Genomic DNA, 22,502 nt, shown 5'->3' with positions numbered 1-22,502 from the left:
GTCATTTTTTGTTAAATATTGACGTGTTTTTTTTAGACAAAATAATCTCTGGAGGATACAACGTATTAAAGGGAATCGTTCCACTGTTGACGATCTACTCACCTGTTGTATACGTCACTGGTTTAAACGCTTCTTCCGTGATTAAACGTTTATTTTTCTTTCCTCATTTCTTTTGCCCTGATTATTATCATTTTTTGGGGGCACATTTTTCCAGTCAAGGTTAAAATTGTGTTTAAAATATAAATATGAAAAGGGCCAAGAGGGAAAAATATATCTTAATTTATCTTGAGTGTGTGTCTACCGATACAGTATTGGATCCGACATTAATATTTTGGTTTTTTTAATAATATTTTTCCTTTCTGTTTTTTGTTTTTGTTCAACATAGCTTCCTTTTCAGGTAAGACTACTGATTCCCTTTAAGGGACGATAAGAATATCTTAAATTTTGATTCCTCAATGCATTAGCTTTAATTCCGATTAGAAAATTCCAGTTAACAAGTGTTTCCGCGGTAGAATTCCAGTAGAAGGCGCAAATACACTATCAAAATATATATTGTATTTCACTCGAGTTTTTTTGTAAGTAAATGAATTGAAATACTGCATTACTTTTCAATTCACTTGAGCTTTTTTTTCTAAGAATTAAAACAATTACTTATTTTCTTAATTGTTTTATATTATTCCTTATCTGGTCCTCAAATGAAAAATGATTTGGAAATGCATAGCCTACTCACACACAAACACTATTCATTAAAAAAGTGGTATAAGAACAAATTCTGTTAAGAATCAACCGATGGCCTATTTGTTCATTTAAGAGCATAAACATTTTTGGGATTATTACTAGATAATACACCTTATGGACACAACATTGGTAAAATGGCGGCGCCCTCTGTTGGCTGCGGCTGCATCGGCTCGCTACAACGGGTCAGGTGTATCGACATTTCGTTCTGTGTACATTGTTACAAAGAATGACAATACAAAGGAAATTATTATTATTATTATTATTATTATCATTAGTGACTCTCCCAGGGTCATCCGGTGTTTCGGCCCCTTTTCCACTACACGTTTATGGCCTTCCTCGCATCGCCTCGGAACGAATCGCCCAGCCTTTTTTAGTTTTCGATTATGAAAAATTAACCGGTTCTTAGTCCCTGGGAGCCCGGCCTTAGGTACCCGCTTTGTTAAGGTTCTATACCCCGGATTTAAAGTATCACTGCCGACCACTGATTGATGCGCTACTTTGGGGCACTGCTGACCAATGATTGTTCCTAGAGGGTAGTAGAGAAAAGAAGGTTCAGTTCGTCCTCCCCGCCATTTCTAAAATAGTGCCGCGTGTTTGAATTTTGCCGCAAGGAACACTATTTTGAAATTATGGCTACAGTACGAAATTCAGCCCGGTGGTCTTCTGAAGAGGTGCAGTGTTTCCTAACGAACAGCTTTGCTGCTTGTTCATCCATTGTCGCTTGTCTGAGTGTGAGTGAGAGTGTGCTTCTGGTACACGCATAAGATTTTAGATTCAGCACCGAACTATAGCATAATGGAAAAGGTACGAGGGGAGAGGCCAGGAGAGCCCCCAAGCTGCTCCCAAGATGTTGTGATGGCTTTTTGCCTATGCAGTCCAAAAATCCCAAGGAGCCTGAGGACACGGTGTAAGAACCTGCCAATGCCTATTATTTAAATCAATATTGTATTTTTAGGAATAAAATAATTATAATAAAAATGTATTTACCACTTTTAACAACGTCAAAGTTGTAATGCAGATGATGCAATGTGATTATTGTTTGTATTTTGTTCTTCAAAATGTCTACATTTTAAGAAAAATATGAAAATAATATCCAAAATGATCAAAAGTACCAGTGAATAGTTTTTTTTCCGCAGTGCAGGCCACTTTAAAAACTAAAAACAGGTGGTTGGCGAGTAGCCCCACAGTGCAGAGGTCCAGGGTTTAATTCCAGCTAACGCAGTCTCCCCGTGCGGAGTTTGAATGTTCTCCTTGTGCCTGCGTGGCTTTACTCTGGTTTCCTTCCCCATTCCCCAAAACATGCATATGAGGTTAATTGGCCATTCCGAATTGTCCCTAGGTGTGAATGAATTGTCTGTCTCTGTGTATTCTGCACCTGGCTGGCAACAAGTTCAGGGTGTCCCCTGACCACTGCCTGATGATAGCTGGGATGGGCTCCAGCACCTCCGTGGCCCTTCTGAGGATAAGCGGTGCAGATAATGGATGGATGGAGGATAACAGGCAGAAACACAATTACAACGTTGTGCTCAGAGACTGGCCTAAGTTATAATAAGAATGCAATGTTAGTTAATGAAAATAAGTGCAACATTTAGCAGCAAAATTTAAAAAAATGGGTTCATTTTCGTCTCTCTGTAGCACGGACATTTGTCTAACATGCAAAAGGGCTACGGAGAGCAGCGTGGCAGCAGGACATTGGACAAACATGGCTGCGACCTAAATGCGGATTCCGCTGTGTTAAAGAGATACAAATTTCTCAACCAATGATTTTTTTAAAAAAAATAACATTAAGTTATGTTATAAAAATAACATTTCGTAAGATAGTTCATGTATTTTTGCCTAGTATTTGAATCAACGTTTCTTTTAATTGTAGGAAAGTTGTCATTAATTGCCGAGATAGCGGATCAATGCTCTGTATTGGTACATAAGAATCAAATCAATCAATATTTTCTTCCTTGTTTGGTCTCTCTGTCTAATTTTTTAGCCAAAATCAGCCTTTTTCAGTCCATGTTTTTCTTTAACGATTATTCTGTGCATTTTTTTGTGACTGCTTGAAACAAATTGTCATAAATCCATTCATTCATTCATGCAGCCAACCAAATTGCCTCAAATGTGGGTCTGATCAATGACACAGGTGCTGCTAGTTCTGCTAGTCACTGATGAGTTAATGTCTTGCTGCTGAGAGGAACTCACCTCTCATTTTTTGTGTTTCTTGGTGGATAGGCTAGCAACATGAGTACCCCAAGTGGAACGCCTTACATTGGCAGTAAAGTCAATCTCATATCTAAAGCGCAGATCCGTTATGAAGGCGTTTTAATCTTCGTAGACACAGAACAGTTCACTGTCGCTTTGGGCAAAGGTAAGTACTGTCTTTGCATATTTTACTGTGTTAAATGACTTGAAACTATAAAATTCTGTGTGTTTAAAACAGTCAAGACCTTTGGGACAGAGGACCGGCCCACTGGAAGTCCCTTTCCACCGAAAGATGTAGTATATGATTATATTATATTTCGAGGAAGTGACATAAAGGACATTACTTTGCTTGAGCCTACAAAGACACATCTTGGGTTTCGGGACCCAGCAGTTATACAGGTGGATTTCTTTGTTCTCTTCTCCCAACAAATTTGCATTAGATTAAGGCCACACAGTTCAGTGTGCCAACCTTATTGAGTCAAGGAGCTCTTATTTTCATTACAAAATTTCTAAATCAGGCCCTTAAAATGAATGCCCAACACCAGTTTGTTGTTTTTAAACACATCTCTTATAGATATTATCGTGTTGCCAGATTTGACAGTCTAAAGTTCTTTTCATTTGTGGTCATGATGGCTCAGGTGGTAACAAATTATTTAATATTTTTTCTGTCATTTGGGATTTTACAATAGTGTTCCCCTGTTTTTCAAATGTTACTATTTTTTTGTTTTTGTTTTTGATAAAAATGACATGAACAATTTATCTGCAAGTTGAACATTTTAACATTACATTATACATTATAACTTGTGGTAAAATCCAAACTATGCAAGATTTTGACTTTATTTGGCATATTTTTTTGCTGTGCAATCTTAAATGGTTTTATCAAAAAATCATTAAACGTACTAAATACTGTAGCCCCATGAGCAGGCAAATATTTCAAAAAGTTAAATTGTATTCTGCCACCTACTTGTATTGATATTTGTTTGTTACTCAGCTGATCGTTGGAAGAAAGCAATAGTATTGACCAATTGTCTGGGTTTTTTATTTTTTTGATAAATATAAGTTAGGGCAATTTCCTTTGGCACATTAGACAAGGTCTCACGGCACAGTAGTGTGCCCCGGCACACTGATAAAAAACAATTGGTGAAGATCAATCTAGGATTGACTCTTCCTAGGGTCATGTGACTTCTAACGGCCACCATATTTGATAACGAGCAAAAATGGAAAATGCAACTACAACTTGATTGTTACTTTACAAGTTTAGAAAAGGTTTTGAAGAGTAAATTTGAGAAAGTTGAGTTTAATTAACAACATAGAGCCGTATTTTATTAGTTTTCTTAGAGCACTGTTGTCAGCAATCCCTTGTGGCATGTCTAAGTCTTGTTTGAGACCCATTGTCAAAGGTCGATGGGCTTGGATAGTATATCAAGTACATTTTTGTATTTAGACACATCATTTTAAAATGCAATATTTGATCTTTGAGTACTTGGCATCTACAAAAAAAAATCTCACCGCTAACAAATCATTTGTCGCACATTTATTGGGGATGGGTGAGCACCAATACTGTTGCTAGCAAAAGGCCATCTAGTATTTGTGAGTACAAAAAAACAGAATACATTGCAATATGAATCAAAAAAATGTTTTGAGGTAATCAAATATAACTTGTTGTGCAAGGGGAAATTTTATGTTAGTTGTATTGGTGCCTAGTATCATTGACTACATGCTCTATATAAGTAGAGGAATTGTATCCGTTATTGGAGGTGGATTGTTGGTTACTGGTAGACCATTGTGACATCCAACGAGAATCTTAAAAAGAAATAACTGATTGACAATGCATTGATGAATGTGTTTTTTTTTTTTTTTTAACAAATGCCTCTTCCACCAAAAAGAGGACTTCTTTGCAAATGCGAGTGACTACTCGTTTGCTTAATAAAAAAAATTCTGCCGAAAGTAGTTTCCAGTTACGATCACTTAACTGACCTTTAAATAATTCATGTAAATTGTATAAATATCTATTCCTCTTAAAACGATAGTCTCTAAAACGGATGAGGAATATGGTTAAGGAAACATTTTTAGATGTGCATTGGTTGACAAGTAATTTATTTTGAAAGCAAACTTTGGCAACCACACGAACACAGATCAATCCAGTGGGCTGACAGAAGAATAAGTGTGTAATTCATTTTGATTGTAGTTGAATAAATATTCCAATAGAGCTGATATGTAACTTCATCTTTCAACAGTCATCTCTTGGAAGCCCCTCTAGTGGATATCACCCACGCTGGAGCCGTGACCAAGATGTGATGCCCAACTATATTCAGACGCCAGGTGGCGCTCTACACACTCAACAGTGCAACTCTGCACATGGACTAGGTAAAGTCTACAGCTCGTGCGACACTCGTGGCCCACAGGCCAAATGTGGCCCGCCGCATCGTTTTTGTTGCCTGCGAGAGTGCTGAGAAAAGCACAAGAGAAAAATTAGCCACAATGACCTGCAGTTTTAAATATTCCCACCGGTGTGTCCAAAGTTTGGTACCATTTGCAAAGCACCCACTGTAGCTGTATTAGTTGCTGATGCCAAGAACATTGAGGAAGCCCATTCCGGTGTTGAATTTGACAAATCTTCCTCAGGGCCATCACCACCCTAAATGAGCGCACAAAACAAACGTACATTAATCAAGCTTTTTTTTCTTTTTTTTAATGACTGCTAAATGTTGGGTGGTTGTGTGTTAAGGAAGGTCCCTGTGCCTGCGTTGGTTTCCTCCAGGTTCTCTGAATTCCTCCCATATTCCAAAAACATGCATGTCAGGTCCAAATTGTCCCTGGATGTGAATGAACAATTGACTTGTCTCTCTGCCCTGTGTCTGACTGGCAACCAGGTCAGGGTGTCCCCTACCCACTGTTGAAGATAGCTGGGCTCCAGCACCCCCACATGCATAGGATGGTTGGATGATAACAACCGGACATTCTATTATTACCTACATAATTCATGTTGATTTTATGTGTACTGTCTGTTCATTTTCCTCATGCTGAGGTTTTTTGAATTATTCCTTGCCCTCATGCTGAAGTTTTCGATCAAGGGATGGTGTAACAGTACTCTGCAGTCTTTAAAGCCCTTAGAGCAGGGGCGTCAAACAGGTGGCCCGCGGGCCGGATCAGGCCCGTGAGACAACGCTCAGAGAAGCGCAAGAGAAAAACGAGCTGCAGGTTGAAATATGTCCACTAGATGTTGCCAAGGCCAGGTGCCTCTCACAAACGCTGTACTTGTATTTTTTTTTCTCTTTCTCTCTCCCTCCCTTTCTCTCTCTTTCACTCTGTCTCTTCTTTCTTTGTTCCTCTTTGTCTTTTTACCTTATTTTGCTCTTTCTTCCATCTCTTCTTTCTTTTCCTCCTTTCTCTCTTACCCTGTTTTCCGTCTCCTGGTTTTTTTCCGCTCTTTCTACTTTCTCTCTCTCTTGCTCTCTCGCCCTCTTTCACTCTGTCTCTTTTTCTGTCTCTTTTTCTGTATTTTTACCTTCATTTGCTCTCTATTCCTTCATTTTCTCTTTCTCTCCCTCTTTCTCTTGCTTTCCATTTCTCTTTCTCCCCTTCTGTCTTTTTTTCTATCTCTTTTTGGATTTTTCTTTCTCTCTCACCATGTCTCTTTTAATCTTTTTGTTTCTCTCACTTTCTCTTTCCCTTTCTCTCTAATCTACCCGTCCGGCCCCCGAGAGAATGAGTAAAATGAGTTTGACACCCCTGCCTTAGAGACTTCTTGTGATTAAGGGCAATACAAATAGACATGACTCGACTGGTCCCTGTGAAATGTTTTTTCTAGCATGTGGCCTCCATCAAAAATAAGTCTGACACCCTTGGCCTACAACTATCACAATTTGTGCATTTCTAGGGTTTCATGGTATTCCTGTCAGGAGAGCTCCGATGGTAGAACAAGCAGTTCAGACGGCTCCATTGGTGAACAGTGCTCCGAAAAATGAGAAACTTGCTACTCCACCGGTCAAACGGCACGTTCGTCCAGCCCAGCGATCAGTTTCTCAAGTTCACAAAGAGAATGTCCCAAATTGTAAGAGCATTTTACGTTTTCATCCTTTGGAGATCCCATTTTAATGTTTTGTGATCCCAATCCCTAGATCAGACCACATCCCAACCAAGTAAAGCGGAGACTCAATTCAGTAGCAATAATGGAAAACCAAGGCGAAGACAAAGTAACATAAAATGTCTTTAATGTGCAAGCCTTAGCTGCATATTGCTAACGTAAAGCAATGTTTTGTTTTTGTTCAGGAAGTCACGGATCCAAAGGCCAGTGGCTTGCGAAGGACATGAAGGATAAGATAACGTTTGATTCGGATTTTGATTTTGAATCTGCGAATGCTCAATTTAAAGAGGAACTCACCAAGGAAGTTGTAGGTGTGTTGAGTTCGGAATATGGTCTTGGTGGCGCTTTTCTTTTTAACCTATTGCGGGGGCTAGCTTGATGTGCAGGAGAGGTGTACTGCAAATGTTGCCCAAATTTGTAGAGATTAAAATACTTGCCGCCATCTTGTCTCTGTAGGCCGCCTAAGTGTATATCATTTATAGGGTATTAAGACTTGAGTCTCTAATCCCGACTCATAGCAAGGATTCACTGCGATACCTAAAATATTATGTAAAGTCACGAATAAACCACGTCTTGCTGGCAATAATCCAATCGGAAACAGAATATTAGATATCTATAGGAATCCTTATGAATCTTTTACAACTCGGGCAACAAACCAAACGGCCCGTATGCATGGCGTTTAAGAGTAATCTGATTAAAAGAGATTTTGCGTTTAATTTTTTACATTGATAGTTTCATGACACACTCTAAATTCAGCAAAATGCAGTGCTTGTTCTCTCTACGCTTCAAAATTGGGATCTATTGGTGTGTTTACAAGGTGTGCATGTGGCTTGCCGAAAGCAAGGACTTTAAATTTATACAGATGAATACAACTTTGGTATCAAATATATTTTGAGGGCAAAATTGAATGTTCTTGATAAATTAACTGATGCACGTGAGCTGAAGTGCCAGTTTTTTGTGGCATTAAATATCTTTCCTGCGCTGTAGTGCGTACTAGTAAAGGGATTCCTCGTGTTGTATCATGTTTTTTTGAATGTACTTTGTTTTATTTTAGTTAAGATCCAAGCATTTCCCAATAATTTTGACAAATTTTTAACTTTCTTTAAATTAGCAAAAATATAACCTAAATGACAGTTATCTTGATAAAAATATTTTATGTAATTCCTTATTACGGGTTCAATGTAATTCTGACATGTTGCACAAATCAACCCCACCTCTCCCCATTTTTTTTTTTTTACCCCCAGAAAGTCATTCTAATTAAAATAAATCGACAATACACAAATGTTCTAGCGAGTAAGCCAGAGTTAGCATGCAACAGCAGTCTCTGTATTACACTAACACTGCTTTGATGCACAAAAATATCCCAGCCATCGGATTACTTAAATGTATATACCATATTTTACGGACGAGTAACCCAAAACAAATTTTCCAGGAATTTAGAAATGCTCTTTATCTGTGTGCCTTTAGACCAGAAATCCAGCATATAATTACAATGAAATACTTCTACTCACAGTACCCATTTATGGATGAATGAAACAAGTTAATGTAATTGTGAAACCTGATTTCCTGGTATATTAAGTTTCTTTCAAATGTTTTAATGCAACCTGCTCATACTGTAGTTTTAATTTCTTGCAGCTTTAAAGGAATATTGTGGGTGCGCTGTAGTTTATATAATATAGCTCATGCACAAGTAATTGAGAATGAAAAGACTAACCAAACCTTTAATCGGAAAGATGTAATCAGCACGGCAGCGCAGTGGTTAGTGCTTGTGCGGCACAGTTCATGTCATGGGAACCTGTCGTGGGTTCAAATACAGCTCCAGACTTCCTGTGCCGAGTTTGTATGTTCTCCCCGTGCTTGCGTGGGTTTCCTCCGGGCACTCCGGTTTCCTCCCACGTTCCAAAAACATGCATTTCAGGTGAATTGGCCGGTCCAAATTGTCCCTAGGTGTGAATGAGCGAATGAGTTGTCTGTCCCTGTGTGCCCTGCGATTGGCTGGCAACCAGTTCAGGGTGTCCCCTGCCCACTGCCCGGAGATGGCTGGGATGGGCTCCAGCCCCCCCGCGACCCTAATGAGGATAAGCGGTACGGATGATGAGATGAGATGTAATCAGATTTCTGTGCATGGTTTTACAACTTCAAAATAGTGGTAATGGTCTGTTCCAAATCACACTGCCTGCATGTTAACTTGTACCTTGATTTCCTCTTATGTTGCAGTTCAGGGGTCCACACACGAGGATTCAGACAGTCTGCATACAGAGGAGATGCAAGGTGATAAGTACTATGACAAAAATAAGGGCTTCTTTGACAATATCTCATCAGACATGAAACCCAGGTAAGAAACATTTTTTTGTGTGAGTCCTTGAAGTTCCTGTCAACAATTTGTATGCTTCAGGAGAACTACGAGGGAAGAGCAAAGAAAATTAAACCTGGAGACTTTCGGGGTGCAGGGGCGTTTCCTCAGATGGGGTCGAGGGCGTAAAGGGCTGCGCAAGGGTGACTGATAATGCCCCCCCTCCCCCAATATTTAAGTGGAAATAGTTTTTTTTTTTTTTGTAAATAGATACTTAATACTTAATGAGCTCCCCCTTTTTCAATTTGAAGTGCTTGATTTATTTTCCAATGTAAATCGGAAATGTGTACATTTCCATGGGGAGAGGAATTTACTTTATTCCAGCAGTCATTAAACAAATTTTGTTCGGCTCACAATTCTCAACGAGGCTTTGAATTGTATCAGGTATGCAATTTAATTTTGGTACTGTATTGGTCTTGATGGGCCATTTGCTTGACTGTCTGTGATCCGATATGTAATAAAATATTCCCGTATGAAATGGTCAGCTGCATTTTTTTCTACCTGTAATTCATATTCAAGTGTCCAAATTGTCATTAAATGTACACATTTTGGTATTGTATCTGGAAAAACTAGGTTCAATCCAACTTGTCATTTCACACAAGGCAAACTTTAAACTGCATATAACAAGCTTTTACTTCAGAATAAACTAAATTAACAATGTATGCACACACCCAAACTCAAAGGTTAACTAGTGCTCACAAATGCTAATGGATGATCAGTCTTTTAAACAATGATTACCAATTATAATTTTCCTGGAAAAGTTTGGTATGATCTAAGGGACATTTAAAGTGATTTCAGAAGCTATTCAAAAATTTGTATCCAGCCAACCATTGAAGTGCTCTTTACAATGAACATTAGTTTATAAAATGTTAGCTTATTTAATAAGCTAGAAAAAAAAATCCAGTATTGGGTTTGTGCTGATCAAAGCAAAATTGACTTTCGTTTTAAAGCAGGAGTTGGGGGAGAAACATGACCTCCCCAACCTCAGAAAATTCTATGCATTAAGTCACATTCATAAGCCAAAGGAATGGGAAAAATGAGAATCATGGCTTGGTACTGCCATGTTCCCTGGCTGGGGAGATGAATTAGTGGCTTTTGACCTTCTTGGTCACCATTGTACCCAGGTGGCCGAGCATGTAGGAATTCCACAGAAGAGTGTAAAGCTTTGCTCCTTTTTATAGAGATGTGGTCTTATGCATTGCGTTCCTGTTGGTGCTTTTTCAAAATAAAGTTCAACTGATTACAATATGTTAATAGGCAAAATGCCATTGTACACACAGTGAACTAATTATTGATGTGAATGACACACAAATGTAGATTATAGTTTTGATTACATATAAACACTTTGGGGTTACAAATATACAGCTGGAGGGTCTAGTCACTGTGACTTATTCTGTGGGTGGAGTTGGCTGGGGACAGTGTACAATTGTATATGTAAATAATGTGATATATATATATATATAAGATTAATACTATTTGTGGCATGCTTGTTCTACAAAAATGTTTTTCATTTATTTTTCAAAGTGCCTAAGAGCTACTTGTTGCTTAACTCCCGTCTTAAAAGGGATTAACTGACCTTAAACATTAGAGTAAAAAAATGCATATTTAAAGAAGTAGGGGCGTTGTAAGTAGTTTGAGGTAAAAATCCATACATTAAAAGTGTTTAGAAGTTTAAAAAAACTAGTCATATAGCTTTTAACTATTATCGATAAATTAGACTGAACAATAGTATTTGCTGATCTAGAACTTTATACTTTGACATCCCTAAATGGTATGTTTTCAATGTCAGGGGGGGAATGACTCTAGGTCACTCAATTACCCACAATGCACGCTGAAAAGTAGTTAAGTTTTTTATTAATGTTTATTCAAACAAGGCAGTGATACAAAATTGGCAACAGTCGTTTATTTAACTGCGAGAATACGATACGTCCGTGTGAACGACAGACCGAGTATGTGCTGCATAGTACAGAAGTTATTTCAATTGAAAATCTACATTGTAACAATATCAATAAAATATAACAAAATCACTAATTCATCTGTAGCTTTGTTAAACGAATGGGAGAATTATACGATATGCAACAAGGAGCAGCAGAAAACAACGAAGCATTGGAATCTTACTTCCTCACAATAACGAGCGTTGGTGTCAAACAGTAAAATATGTCTCTTAATAGAACATTGAAGTTGTTTTTGTTCTTGTGCCATTCCTGTCAAAGATAAAAGTAATTAAATATCGTGTATGGCAAATATATTCCGACCTTATTTTGTTCATTGAAAAGAGGTAAAACCGGGCAATGTTCAGTCCATAATCCTTACCTCGAATACATCAATTAAACTAGTCTAAAATCATCAAAATATGATGGCAGTGATGTGATGTGTGGTCGAGGTCTTATTGTCGCAGGTGGTGTCCTAATATCATCAAAATCTAAGCGCAGTGATTTGTGTGTGGTGGAGTTATAATTTTTGCAGGGGCTGGTCAGATGAGACCCCATTATTCGTTCCTCGACGAAGTCAAACTTCCTCTTCAGTCTCTTCTGGTGCTGCAATTCTGTCTTTGCAAGTGAGCTGATCCTGCGAAAGCACTCTAAAGCCTTCACCAAGATTAGCGTTAATCTGACTGTCAGAAGAAGAAATTGAAGATGTGGAAGAAACACGCGATTTGGAGTCAAAACCCTCAAGGACATGTCGAAGGAGTCCATTTGTCAGGGCACCTTCAGGTTTGTTTCCATTGACTGCGGATTAAAAAAGAAATATTAGGGTAGCCTTATATTTATTTTAGTGTCAAAATCTGAAAATTGTTACCAGGAATTGCACAATTGAGAGCGTTGTCTTCACCCCCAGAGCTCAAGAAGACGTCTAAAGCCTCTTGGTCAGATATGTCAATCAGCTCCATCTGTTCCATCATGTCCACGTTCACTTCCATCGATGAAATGCTACCAATGGGGGCTATGAGAGTAAAATTTTAAAATATTGCAGAACTGCGAAGGGTGCCAAGTGAGTTTGTCCAACTCACGTCTCGTGTAGTCCCTAATAGAAAGGAGGGATGAGGACAGGTAGACGTCCACGTCGTGTTGGAAGACCTCCTCAAAGAAGCGTTGACGTTCCCTCAATTTGAGCTGATGGGCTACATCCATGTCTGGAATCCTTGGAGCTCGTTCATTCTCCGCTATAAATACAGAAACAGAATTTTGTTCTCAGCTATTTTCTGTTTATTTTTCCGGGATGAAGACCTTTGGCAGAAAACATGTTCAACAAAAGAAATATCCTAGTGGATGAAACACCATAACTGAAACAGACAGACAGACAGACACTTTATTCATCCCCGCAGGGAAATTCACATTTCCAGCAGAAGAAGCAGCAGAGTGCAATAATTAGGGAAAAATAGTTATCTGACAAATGCAATTTAAAAATAGTTTTTTAATTTTGAAGGATTATTTATTTTTACACTTCACTAAAGAAATGTGAAAAAACAAATAAAAATGTGAAAAATATTTTGCAAAACGGGCAAGATTTAATTTGTGGATCTATATTTTGAGTCAAAACTCAAAAAGGCTGTCGTGATTCGGCAATAACTTGACTAATATACCACATTTTGATGTCTCAACTCTATATTAATCTTAACTACAAAAAAAACAAAAAACAAAAACAAAAAAAGTTCTATGGGGAGATTTTAGTCATTTTTAAAAGGTGTTAAATGGAATTTGAAACTTGCCAACTCCATTTCCAACCTTATGTCATCTTTGCAGCCTCTGTAAAGCTTAGGCGGCACGTGAAAACACATGCATTTCTTAGAGACGCTCACATAAAAGAGTTTTAGAGGCTTGGGTTGGAAATTGGACTGAACTTGAAAAAAGGCCTTTTCTTACTTTCGTGCTACACTAACAAAAAAGTCACGGGACAAGCATGAAATCACTCTCCACCCCCTTTGTCCCCTTGTTCCTCCATTCCTGCTTCCTAATGTGTTGTGTGCCCCGAAAAGCATGCTAAAAGTAAGATGAAAGCCGATAAGCACAGTGGAAAACCAATTATAAAAGCTCTTTGATCTCAGAAAGACATAAACACATACGAGAATATAATCTACTATTAGCTTTCTAAGGACAATTGAAATCACGCACCACCACCTTTAAATTTGTATCTTATTTTAGGAAGTATGCACTTAATTTTTGATAATCTACAAAATATGTTACTTTTAACATTTTTTTTTTCTGATCCATTTTTCGATTGTTTGCAGTCACTCTTCTCCCTCAATGTTTTGTTCTGCAACCCCTGGCGTGCACTCTGGGATTTGAGAAAGAAAAAGGTCAAAGACCGGGCTCAGAAGCAGCTGGAAATGTGGATTGACAGAAGAAGGTCGAAAGAATGAATACAGCAGAGCGAGCTGGCCGTGCCTTCGTGACATTCTGCCTTTCCGCAAAAAGTCCGACAACAACTCCGTAGGGAAGGCTATTCAGAGCTGCATAAAAGCTGAGTTTTAAGTGGAGGAAGTGACCCGGACGATCCAACTTGGAGGGAAACCAATTAAAGTGTAGTGGAGCAAGGATAAAATCAACCTCTTGGACTTGTATTTGACTTTGTCAATACTTCCACAACGTGACATAGACATCATGGATCTGGCCAAGCCCCCCCCCTCGTTCCAATCTTTGTTTTTGTGCTGCACGTGCTTCGCCCTTCCTGAAGGACAGGACCCCAAAGCTGCACTTGACTAGCGCCAACTGCACGAACGGCAAAGGCAAGCACATTGATCTGGCAGCTAAATGCGGAGATGTCAGGCCCAGGGGCTGCCATTAACTCTTCTCTGTGTCAAATGAAAACGCCAGGTCATTTGCCAGCTCGTTGATGACAAGGAGAAGGAAGGTCAGGCCACAGAAACAGCCTCAATCCAATGGGGTACTTGCTGAGTTCTGTAATCAGCATTTCAGGCAGTCACGCAGGGAAATGTCAGAATGTGTCACTCAGGTTAAAATAAGACACAGATAGAGGCTTGTGCCCTCTTGAAAAGTGAGTTGTATGAATACAAAATAAAATAAAAATTTCAATTGGGTGAGTGATTGTTGAGAATTTTACAAATACAAATCAAGTTGACATCAACATGTGTGCATAGTAGTTAGATTTTCTCATAAAAGTGACGTATTACTACATAAAAGCATGTCTTCCCTCGGTCTATGCCATAGATAGTGTTAAAGTTATACCAATAGTTTATAGTAGACACCGAAAACAAGGATAGAATAATGAACAATAATGATTTTTGAACTTTCAATGAAAACATGAAAGTTCCCAAACCTAAGATATGAAATTCCAACTTGTTAAAAAAGCCCCGCCCACTGAGCACTTTATTTTTATGAAATCTAGGTTAGAAATGCATTTTCACCCTAAAGGATGTAAAAATAAAAAGAGGAGCAACATGATTGGCCGATAGCGAAAATAATATCAACAGTGCATAATAGTCCAAACAAACAGTGAAATACTAGTCAAAATATAACAAACCGGCATCACATGTGAACTGCTTTGCAGGTGTCCATTATTAGAAACAGAATGAACTTATCAGAACCACTTGTACATTAGATAGTTCTCAAACTGTAGATTTTTAGCACTCTTTTTATTGACATGTTTTGTTGTCAGTCTATCCATTTATATGGACAAAATTTGATGTTCGTTAGCCTGTTTTTTTCCTTTTCGGGGATGCTGGTGGGTTGGTTTGCATTCTCCAGATGTTCACCTTTTTTACAGATTGGTTGCAAGAAAATCCAGATAAAAAAATGCAGCATATTAAGCATTACATTTCCGTGTAAAACCGTTAGTTCTGATGGATATATGTAAGCACTTTTTTTAAAAAGAAAACATTTATATACATATTCTTAATTTTACCAAAAGTACAAAGCATACCATTTTTAAAATAAAATCATTAAGTATTTGTTTTTATATTAAAATGACTTGGCAATTCAAATGTTTACTTATTTTACAGAAAATACTTAACATTTCTAATCAAAAAACTGTCTTCCATATCTGATCATTTTGCTCATTTCTTGTATTTTCATACTTTACAAAAAAAGATGAATGGTAAATGAAAAAAACCCTTTTTTCAATCTAACAACATTGTTTACAGGATTAGATGTGGAACTCCAGGATAAAGATGTAATAAAGGACTTTAAGGAGCAAAATAAGAGAAACAAACAAACTTGTATCTATATTTAAAAGTTGTATCTATCCATTTCTTCTGCCGTTTCATAACTGGTTGTTGTGTTTATGTGTGATGTTTCTAATCCTCCAAGAATCACATAACATACTTTTTCCCAGTTATTTCTCAACCTAACTACGCATAATAAGTAATACAGTGCATGAAATCCGAATCAAGATAGAACAGATTTTAGGTCATCGTTTTGCCCCAATGACCTCCTTAAAGCCCCAAGCACCATGGGATTGATCATCTGACACATCCGCTTTTATAGCTGCATTTCCAAATCCACTTACCAAGGGACACGGGTTAATTAAGGAACTCCATTATATCACTATTGCTTTCCACGCTATCGAATCTTCTCGGCACAGCACACCCGAGGAAATCTCGTGTTCCCACAGTAATCAAAACTCAGGTAAAGCAAGCGTGGGAGTAACTGATTCCCGTTGGCTCGTCGGATTCACGGCTTGATCCGTTCTAGAATTGCTTGATGGCAAAAGTTCACACTCAGTTCTATGTAAACCCTCACAGAGACAGCATGTTGCAAGAACTTAACCACTGAACTCTGACGGCATCCCTTAATCTTATTAGTCGCAAGAGGTCATAGTCACTCTTTCATCGTGTTTGTGGGTTAAGGAGGGTGAGTCGTTCCTGTTGGGGCTAGTGCGTTACAAAGGAATGCAATTACCAGACGATAAGTTGCATCTAAAAACCTCAAATTTGCCACCTTTTACCCTGGTGTGCCTTATACACAGTGGAATACGGTGGATATAATGGGAAATGTAAACAGTAATGATAGGTGTGCATGGGTACGCAAGGTTTACGGTATACTGCATTGCTGGCCAAAATTGCAATTTATTGTAGGCAAAAGGATACAGACCCTGGTGATGGCGGCAGGGCGCCGACACTTTACCACTAGTGATATTAAGGGCATACGAAAAGGCTTCTCATTCCCGGTGTGAAAAGTGCCTGTCTCTTGTCAATATGTTTCCCTATATTAAGAAAAGAGCATGCATTTGTTAGGAGAATAAAGTTTGTGTTTGGTTAATGGAGTCAGATTACCAAATTGTTCGGATTAGTTAACGCTAAACTTGTAATATAGTTTAATTCCTAACACCAGGCAAAATATTGACTTTAGGAACTTTTACTTTAGGGTTTACTCACTTGTTACCAGGATTTTGGCTACTAATGACTATACTTTGAGTTTGTTGAGGGGACAAATTCATTTAAACTGCTATTTAAGACTTACACTGATCACCTTTCATTGTGTCGAAGTGATGTTTCTTCAGTGTTATCCAATTAAACATGATTATGACATTTCTGCAGAAATGTGAAGAGTGTACTCACTTTTATGACATACTGTAATTCTCACACACACACACACACACTTGACTTTAAGCCAAATATACAACTATAAAATAAAATACTGAAATCAGGGGGTCAGTTTGTATGCACATATTTGGTGGTGCGCTACCAAGAGCAAATGGTAGGCAGCTTGTCGAGGGGGCGTGGCTTATGCAGGAACAACAAACCAACCGTAAATCAAAGGGGCAAACGTGAGCACAGAATTCACGGTGAAAGTTGGTCTTTTTATTAGTAAATTTTTTTTGCAATACACGCTGCATCTTGGACAGTACCCAGAAATGGAGGAAATCTTTGAGTGGTTTGAACCCAGAGGCAGATATGGAGTGTCTCGGTCAGGTGTTTGTTTCCAAGCTCTAAGGATTACAAAAGCTAAGAAATATAAATGGTTCACACCCTTTCACAGGTTGTTGTACACATTTTCTTCTATTTATTTTATTATTTGGCTACTTATAGCAGTTTTAGGGGGTTGACCTCCATGCGAGTATATAAAGGTTTTTGTAACTGGTCAGTTACTTTAGTAACACGCTTCCTTTGGGTGTCAGTAATCTGGGGGTTGTAACTGAATTACTTTTTAAATGAAGTACCTAGTAACTGTAATTACAGTTTCTCAGCAATGCGCCAGACACTGGTCCCTGCCCCGGTGATGACTCCCATTCAGATGGAAGCAATGAAGATTATTCAAGCCGATGAGTCAACATTCCTGTCTGATTTTGCAACCGTCACATAAAGCGGCATGGACACAGCTGCAGCTATTCAATGCTCTGGGTGAGCTGTCAAACCGTGTCACACATTATGTCTTTCTACCCAAAACTGCTTCGTCGCACATGCACAAATGAATTATGCAGCCACAAGTCAGATTCCGTCACATATAAAGAAACATAGGACCTTAAAAAGTACAATATGTTAGCTAAATATGAACACAATAAAAGTGCAAAAAAAAAATTAAATGTATGGTGCATCATTGGAGGTATCCTTAAAAGGGCTAGTTAAATATTTTCTCTAATAAGTATGTGCTAATGGCCAACGGAGTTCAAAGAGGCCTTATGCTTTATTTGCCATTACGCCTATCTGCTTTTATTCTGCTGGGGTGGAATATATTAACATCAAAGAATGGGGTTTGGGGGGTGCTAGAATGATGTTATACTTGTCCCCACATGTTGGTGGGTTTTCTCCATTTTTATTGTCAGTAAAGCATAAAAATTGTTTAAGAAAAGGCCTGCTTCTAGTAAAGTCCAAACTCAAACCGCCCAAAAGGTTTATTCAAGCGTGTCTAAGAATGTATGTAATTGCATGCTCATGATGTACAAGCTGCCTAAGGCTGCAATCATGACTTCAAGCCAGGAGATGGCGGCAGATAGTAACAAGGTTTCAAATCAACCACCCTACCTTCAAGTAATGTTATTCTATAACCCTAACCCCATTTATGTTTATAACCTGCACCCTTAATTTCTGATTAAATCTGTGTGTCTGTTACAAGAATAATTTATTGACAACGTAAACTATGAACATGATACTAAGATAAAATTTAAAGTATTTTTTAAATGTCGTGTTAAATTCATCATTAGCTTCAACGAAGATTTGTTTCCCTTGTTGTTCTTTGGTTCACATTTAGAACTTTCAGGACGACTTGGTTTTCTCTATTCACCATCATTGGTCTCTGGTACTGTGAATTTTTGGCTAGCTGCTCGATTTCAGTGAATTTTCGCATGATCTGCAACTTTTTTCATATGCCAAATGTTTCCTCTTCGCGGCCCAAGTTACCATCTAACGGGTACGAATATATCAAAAATATAAAGACTGAACTGAAACTTTGTAATTTCACATATTAGTGATTGCGCAAAACAGCAATACAGACGCTTCCCTACTTACGACCGTTCGACTTGCGAAAAATGGTAGATGCGAACATTTTTTTTCGGGATGTCAAAAAATATCCGGACATTGCTGTAAATTAATTTGCATTGTGTGAACTTTTATCCAGAGTACAGGACATTACTATAGTGCTTTTTTTCTGCCGCTACTGGCGTGTGGTGTCGCAGTGAGAGGTCTCCCAGCACCCACCCCGAAGAAATCCGCTTCCTCTTCCTAGTTGGTGTGTGAACATTCTATACTCTTATCTTTAGCGCAGTAGGATTTTTGACGGTTTTATTATTTAATATCTCGTGCATCCATTTAATATGGTTGGTGTAAAGTGTAAAGAAGAGGGGAGCTGTTTCTTTTGAAATAAAAGTGGAATAATAAAGCTTGATGTGGTTGAGAAATTGGTTGGATCGCTTTTTTTCAGCCACTAACACGGAGGAGGACCTCTTGAAGCTAATCTTCCAAAGGTAAGTTAAACTCAACTTTATTTATATAGAGCGTATCATTTTATGAAATGTTTATATCTTAGTACAAAACAGGTTACTTATACAAGCCTTAAACATACAAAATATAACACTGAAGCAACTTACACACAAATTCAACTAACGAACAATCCTCCGATCCATCTTGTTCGTAAGTAGGGCAAGCTGCCCTGTACTTATGTCTCAGTGTGGGAGAGGTGAGGCGACGAAAGAAATGAAGCGCCTCGCCTCTAAGCACAGGCCATTAAGACAGAGTATTTTTCCCAATTAGTCCAAGTTATTTGGATATTGTTACCAAAAATAAACTAGATTTTTGTGTGGGTCAAGCGATGTGGTTGCATTCAATGTTTTGCGATTATGGTCAGTAATGTTTAACTGATGAATCATTGCGTGAATACGTTGAAATACAGTAAAACCTTGTGCTTAACGTGCACCCTAAGTTTGAGTTTGTTTATAGGTCTATCTATCTACCGTGGTCATATCCCTCGAGAGGGGTGACAGCAAGACAAACACATACAAAAACAAAGAAAATAAAAAGAGGGAAAAAGTAGCAAAAAACACACACAAATTTTTGGACCATGGCCAACCCAAATGCCCAAACACCCAAACAAGTTAAGCACCTCGGCACCCAAGTTGGTCATGCTTTCGTCCCTCCAGATGAAGCGGGGCACCAGAAAGCGGCCATGTCACTCGGGTCACACTGACACAACACACTCTTCTGTTCAACAGCAGGGCCCGACAGCTTTCACTGGTTTACCCCTGCCGCATCATACAGGTGCCCTGCCCATCCCTTATAACACGTCTAAACATCCTACTATCCTTTTTCAACACCTCTCCACTCATTCCTGAGTGCATTATACACAGATAAATAATTCATCAGTTGGCAATCGAGGAGCTTTGATGGGAAAAGTCGTCAACGACACTTAAGTTTTCATAAATTGGACTAATAAAAAAGTGCTATTGAAAAAAAAAAAAAAAGAAATAAAATGGAGTAAAATACATTTTTGAAGTAAAATGCTTGTGCTCTAAGTGGCATGTTAGTCTCATTTAAAATCTACATTTTTTTTCTTCCTTGTTTAAACATAATTCTCAAACTAAATCAATGATACCATTTATAAGAAATATTTTATATCAAATATAGCCCTTGGTTTTAAATAACATGTAGAATAAAAAAAATATTTAACACCAAAAATTGACTTAAAAATTGTAAAATTAATTAGCCAGTGGTAGGAGATTTAAGTACCAGCTTTAAAACAATCATAGTAAAAACATATCTTAAATGAACTAAATTAAAAAAAAAATGAAATCGTAAAATTCAAAAAAGGATCATGAAATCAAAATACATAACATGAGCAAAAAGCATCTGCCATGTACCCAGTCAAATCATTTTGCCAGCTTTTAAAGATGTTAACCCCCCAAAAAAGGTTTAAAATATGATCAATGAGAATATAAATATTAGAGTCTAAACGTGTTTTAATATAGCACATTCGATTTAATTCTTATTTTTTTGTATTTTTGTATTTTTATTTTATATTTGACAAGAAAAATTAAGCTTAAACCGTTGTAAAATAATAACATTCTAAAAGGGGAAATGTCACAAGGAAGTTGCAACAAAAGACAGAATGTAGACTCCTAAAATATTTCTTTAAGCACAAAAAAAAGAATTAAAAAAAAAAGAAATACAGAAAACAACTTAGATGACCAAGCACTTGAAGGGGGCACAGATGAGACCCGAAACCTGATTGGCCAACATAACAAGACACAGGTGGACATGATAGGGCTTGACTAAAATGGAAACGCGATAGAGAAAAACAAGCTTAAAAATTATCTTAAAATGAGGGGAAAATTTTTCAAAATAATCATTCGGTGAAAACATAACTTACTTTCCGCATGGTGTCCTGCCTGAATTAAGAAATTAGACACAAAAAAATGACTCACAATTAAGACGTTTGTTATGAATGCTTCCGGATGAGGAGCTCATGATGTCGATATTAAAGATGGTGTTTTAGCTCTGTGGAGCTGCAGAAGAGTTGTCAATCATCTCCAGATAGAGGAACTGATCCCAGACGCCTTCAGCCTTTTACTGTTCTGTGGCTTGTGAGCTACTCGGATGGGAAAGGAAACAAGTGAGGGGCTTTGTCAACTCATTAAACTGACCAATGAGAGGAAAGGTAGGCGGGGTTTAGCGAGGGGCGAGGATTTGACAAGAGGGATTTTTATGTGCTCAAGTGGAAAATAACAAGAAGGGATTTGGGAGTTATTCTCGTCTTCTAGTACAGCCATTTCCTCCTTTTTTTTTCCTCTTTCAAACTCTTTAATTCTTTCAAAATGGACTGAACCACACAAAATAATTATACAATCTTTGGGAGAATGGAGGGCTTACAGGGTTGGGTAGGGTTACTTTAACTTGATTACTTTCAATTACTTTTGGATTACTCCTAAAACAAATATGCTAATAAAAGACAAAATAAACTAAATATGAATAAAATTATGACTCACAACACGTGGTAAGCTTTCTCTCCTGGCTTTGATCTCTTTGATCTCCGGCAAAACTAACATAAAATGCGACAGAAACAAAACGAACAGCTTGCCAACATCATTTTTGCCGTTCCATGTATTCTGTTACTCCCCAAGCCTGCACAAAATTTACCGTAGTCATTTTATTAATATTTAGTTTCTTTTGTCTTTTATTAGCATATTTGGTGTTGGAGTAATCCAAAATTAATTGAAAGTAATCAAGTCAAAGTAACCCTACCCAACCCTGGGGGCTGAAATAATCACACCCAACCTTCTTGTTTTAAATGATCAAAATATTACACATACCTGTCGACTTGTATGTTTTTGCCGTATAAAGTACGTTTATTATGCATTTTAAGACGTGTACGACGTACAAGAAAATCCGTACGGAAAAACGCAAATTTGTCAATGATGGGTAGCATCCGGTATACACCGACTATCACGAAACGGCAAATCAATCAAGTCAAACGAGTTTGCCGCGGTAGCCTCTATCTCGGTATCGTTTTTTTTCATTGCAAACGAAGCGAGCGGTTTGATGCTACTGTGCGCATGCGTCTGCCGCCTGGGAATTTCCCATCATGCATCATTCCGTGGTAGTTGTGTAGTGAAAGGAAGTCCATCTCTTTTTAGAGAACCGGCTTTTTCAGCTCAAATCATTAACGAGAGCCGGCCCTCGACAGGCTCACTTGCTTTGATCCATTATATTACGAATTATGATGTTGTATAAAAAAGTTAAGAAAAAAA

The 22,502-nt window shown here is 38.0% G+C and overlaps 2 protein-coding genes across 2 annotated transcripts; one reads left to right on the top strand and one right to left on the bottom strand.

The window, feature by feature from the left end:
- The first annotated feature begins 136 nt into the window (after positions 1 to 136).
- Positions 137 to 9,531, top strand: LOC148364540 (protein LSM14 homolog B-B-like). Its single transcript, XM_088338685.1, has 9 exons — positions 137 to 397; positions 2,959 to 3,094; positions 3,167 to 3,327; positions 5,166 to 5,295; positions 6,809 to 6,982; positions 7,050 to 7,124; positions 7,201 to 7,326; positions 9,233 to 9,350; positions 9,411 to 9,531. The coding sequence occupies exons 2-9, from the start codon at positions 2,968 to 2,970 to the stop codon at positions 9,517 to 9,519; spliced, it is 1,020 nt and encodes a 339-aa protein (XP_088194811.1). The 5' UTR covers positions 137 to 397; positions 2,959 to 2,967; the 3' UTR covers positions 9,520 to 9,531.
- Positions 9,532 to 11,204: 1,673 nt separating this feature from the next.
- LOC148364539 (dysbindin-like) lies at positions 11,205 to 21,367 on the bottom strand. Its single transcript, XM_088337220.1, has 4 exons — positions 21,180 to 21,367; positions 12,379 to 12,531; positions 12,168 to 12,311; positions 11,205 to 12,097 (listed from the first exon to the last, which is right to left on the bottom strand). Exons 1-4 carry the CDS (start codon positions 21,220 to 21,222, stop codon positions 11,877 to 11,879), a joined length of 561 nt encoding a protein of 186 aa, XP_088193346.1. The 5' UTR covers positions 21,223 to 21,367; the 3' UTR covers positions 11,205 to 11,876.
- Between the last annotated feature and the right edge of the window lie 1,135 nt (positions 21,368 to 22,502).

This window comes from Urocampus carinirostris, chromosome 6 (genome assembly GCF_059441175.1).
Source record: "Urocampus carinirostris isolate Australia breed hairy pipefish chromosome 6, RoL_Ucar_1.0, whole genome shotgun sequence".
In the NCBI taxonomy this organism is placed as follows: domain Eukaryota; kingdom Metazoa; phylum Chordata; class Actinopteri; order Syngnathiformes; family Syngnathidae; genus Urocampus; species Urocampus carinirostris.
Note: the sequence above shows the minus strand (reverse complement) of the source record. Positions and strands in the feature narration are given on the sequence as shown.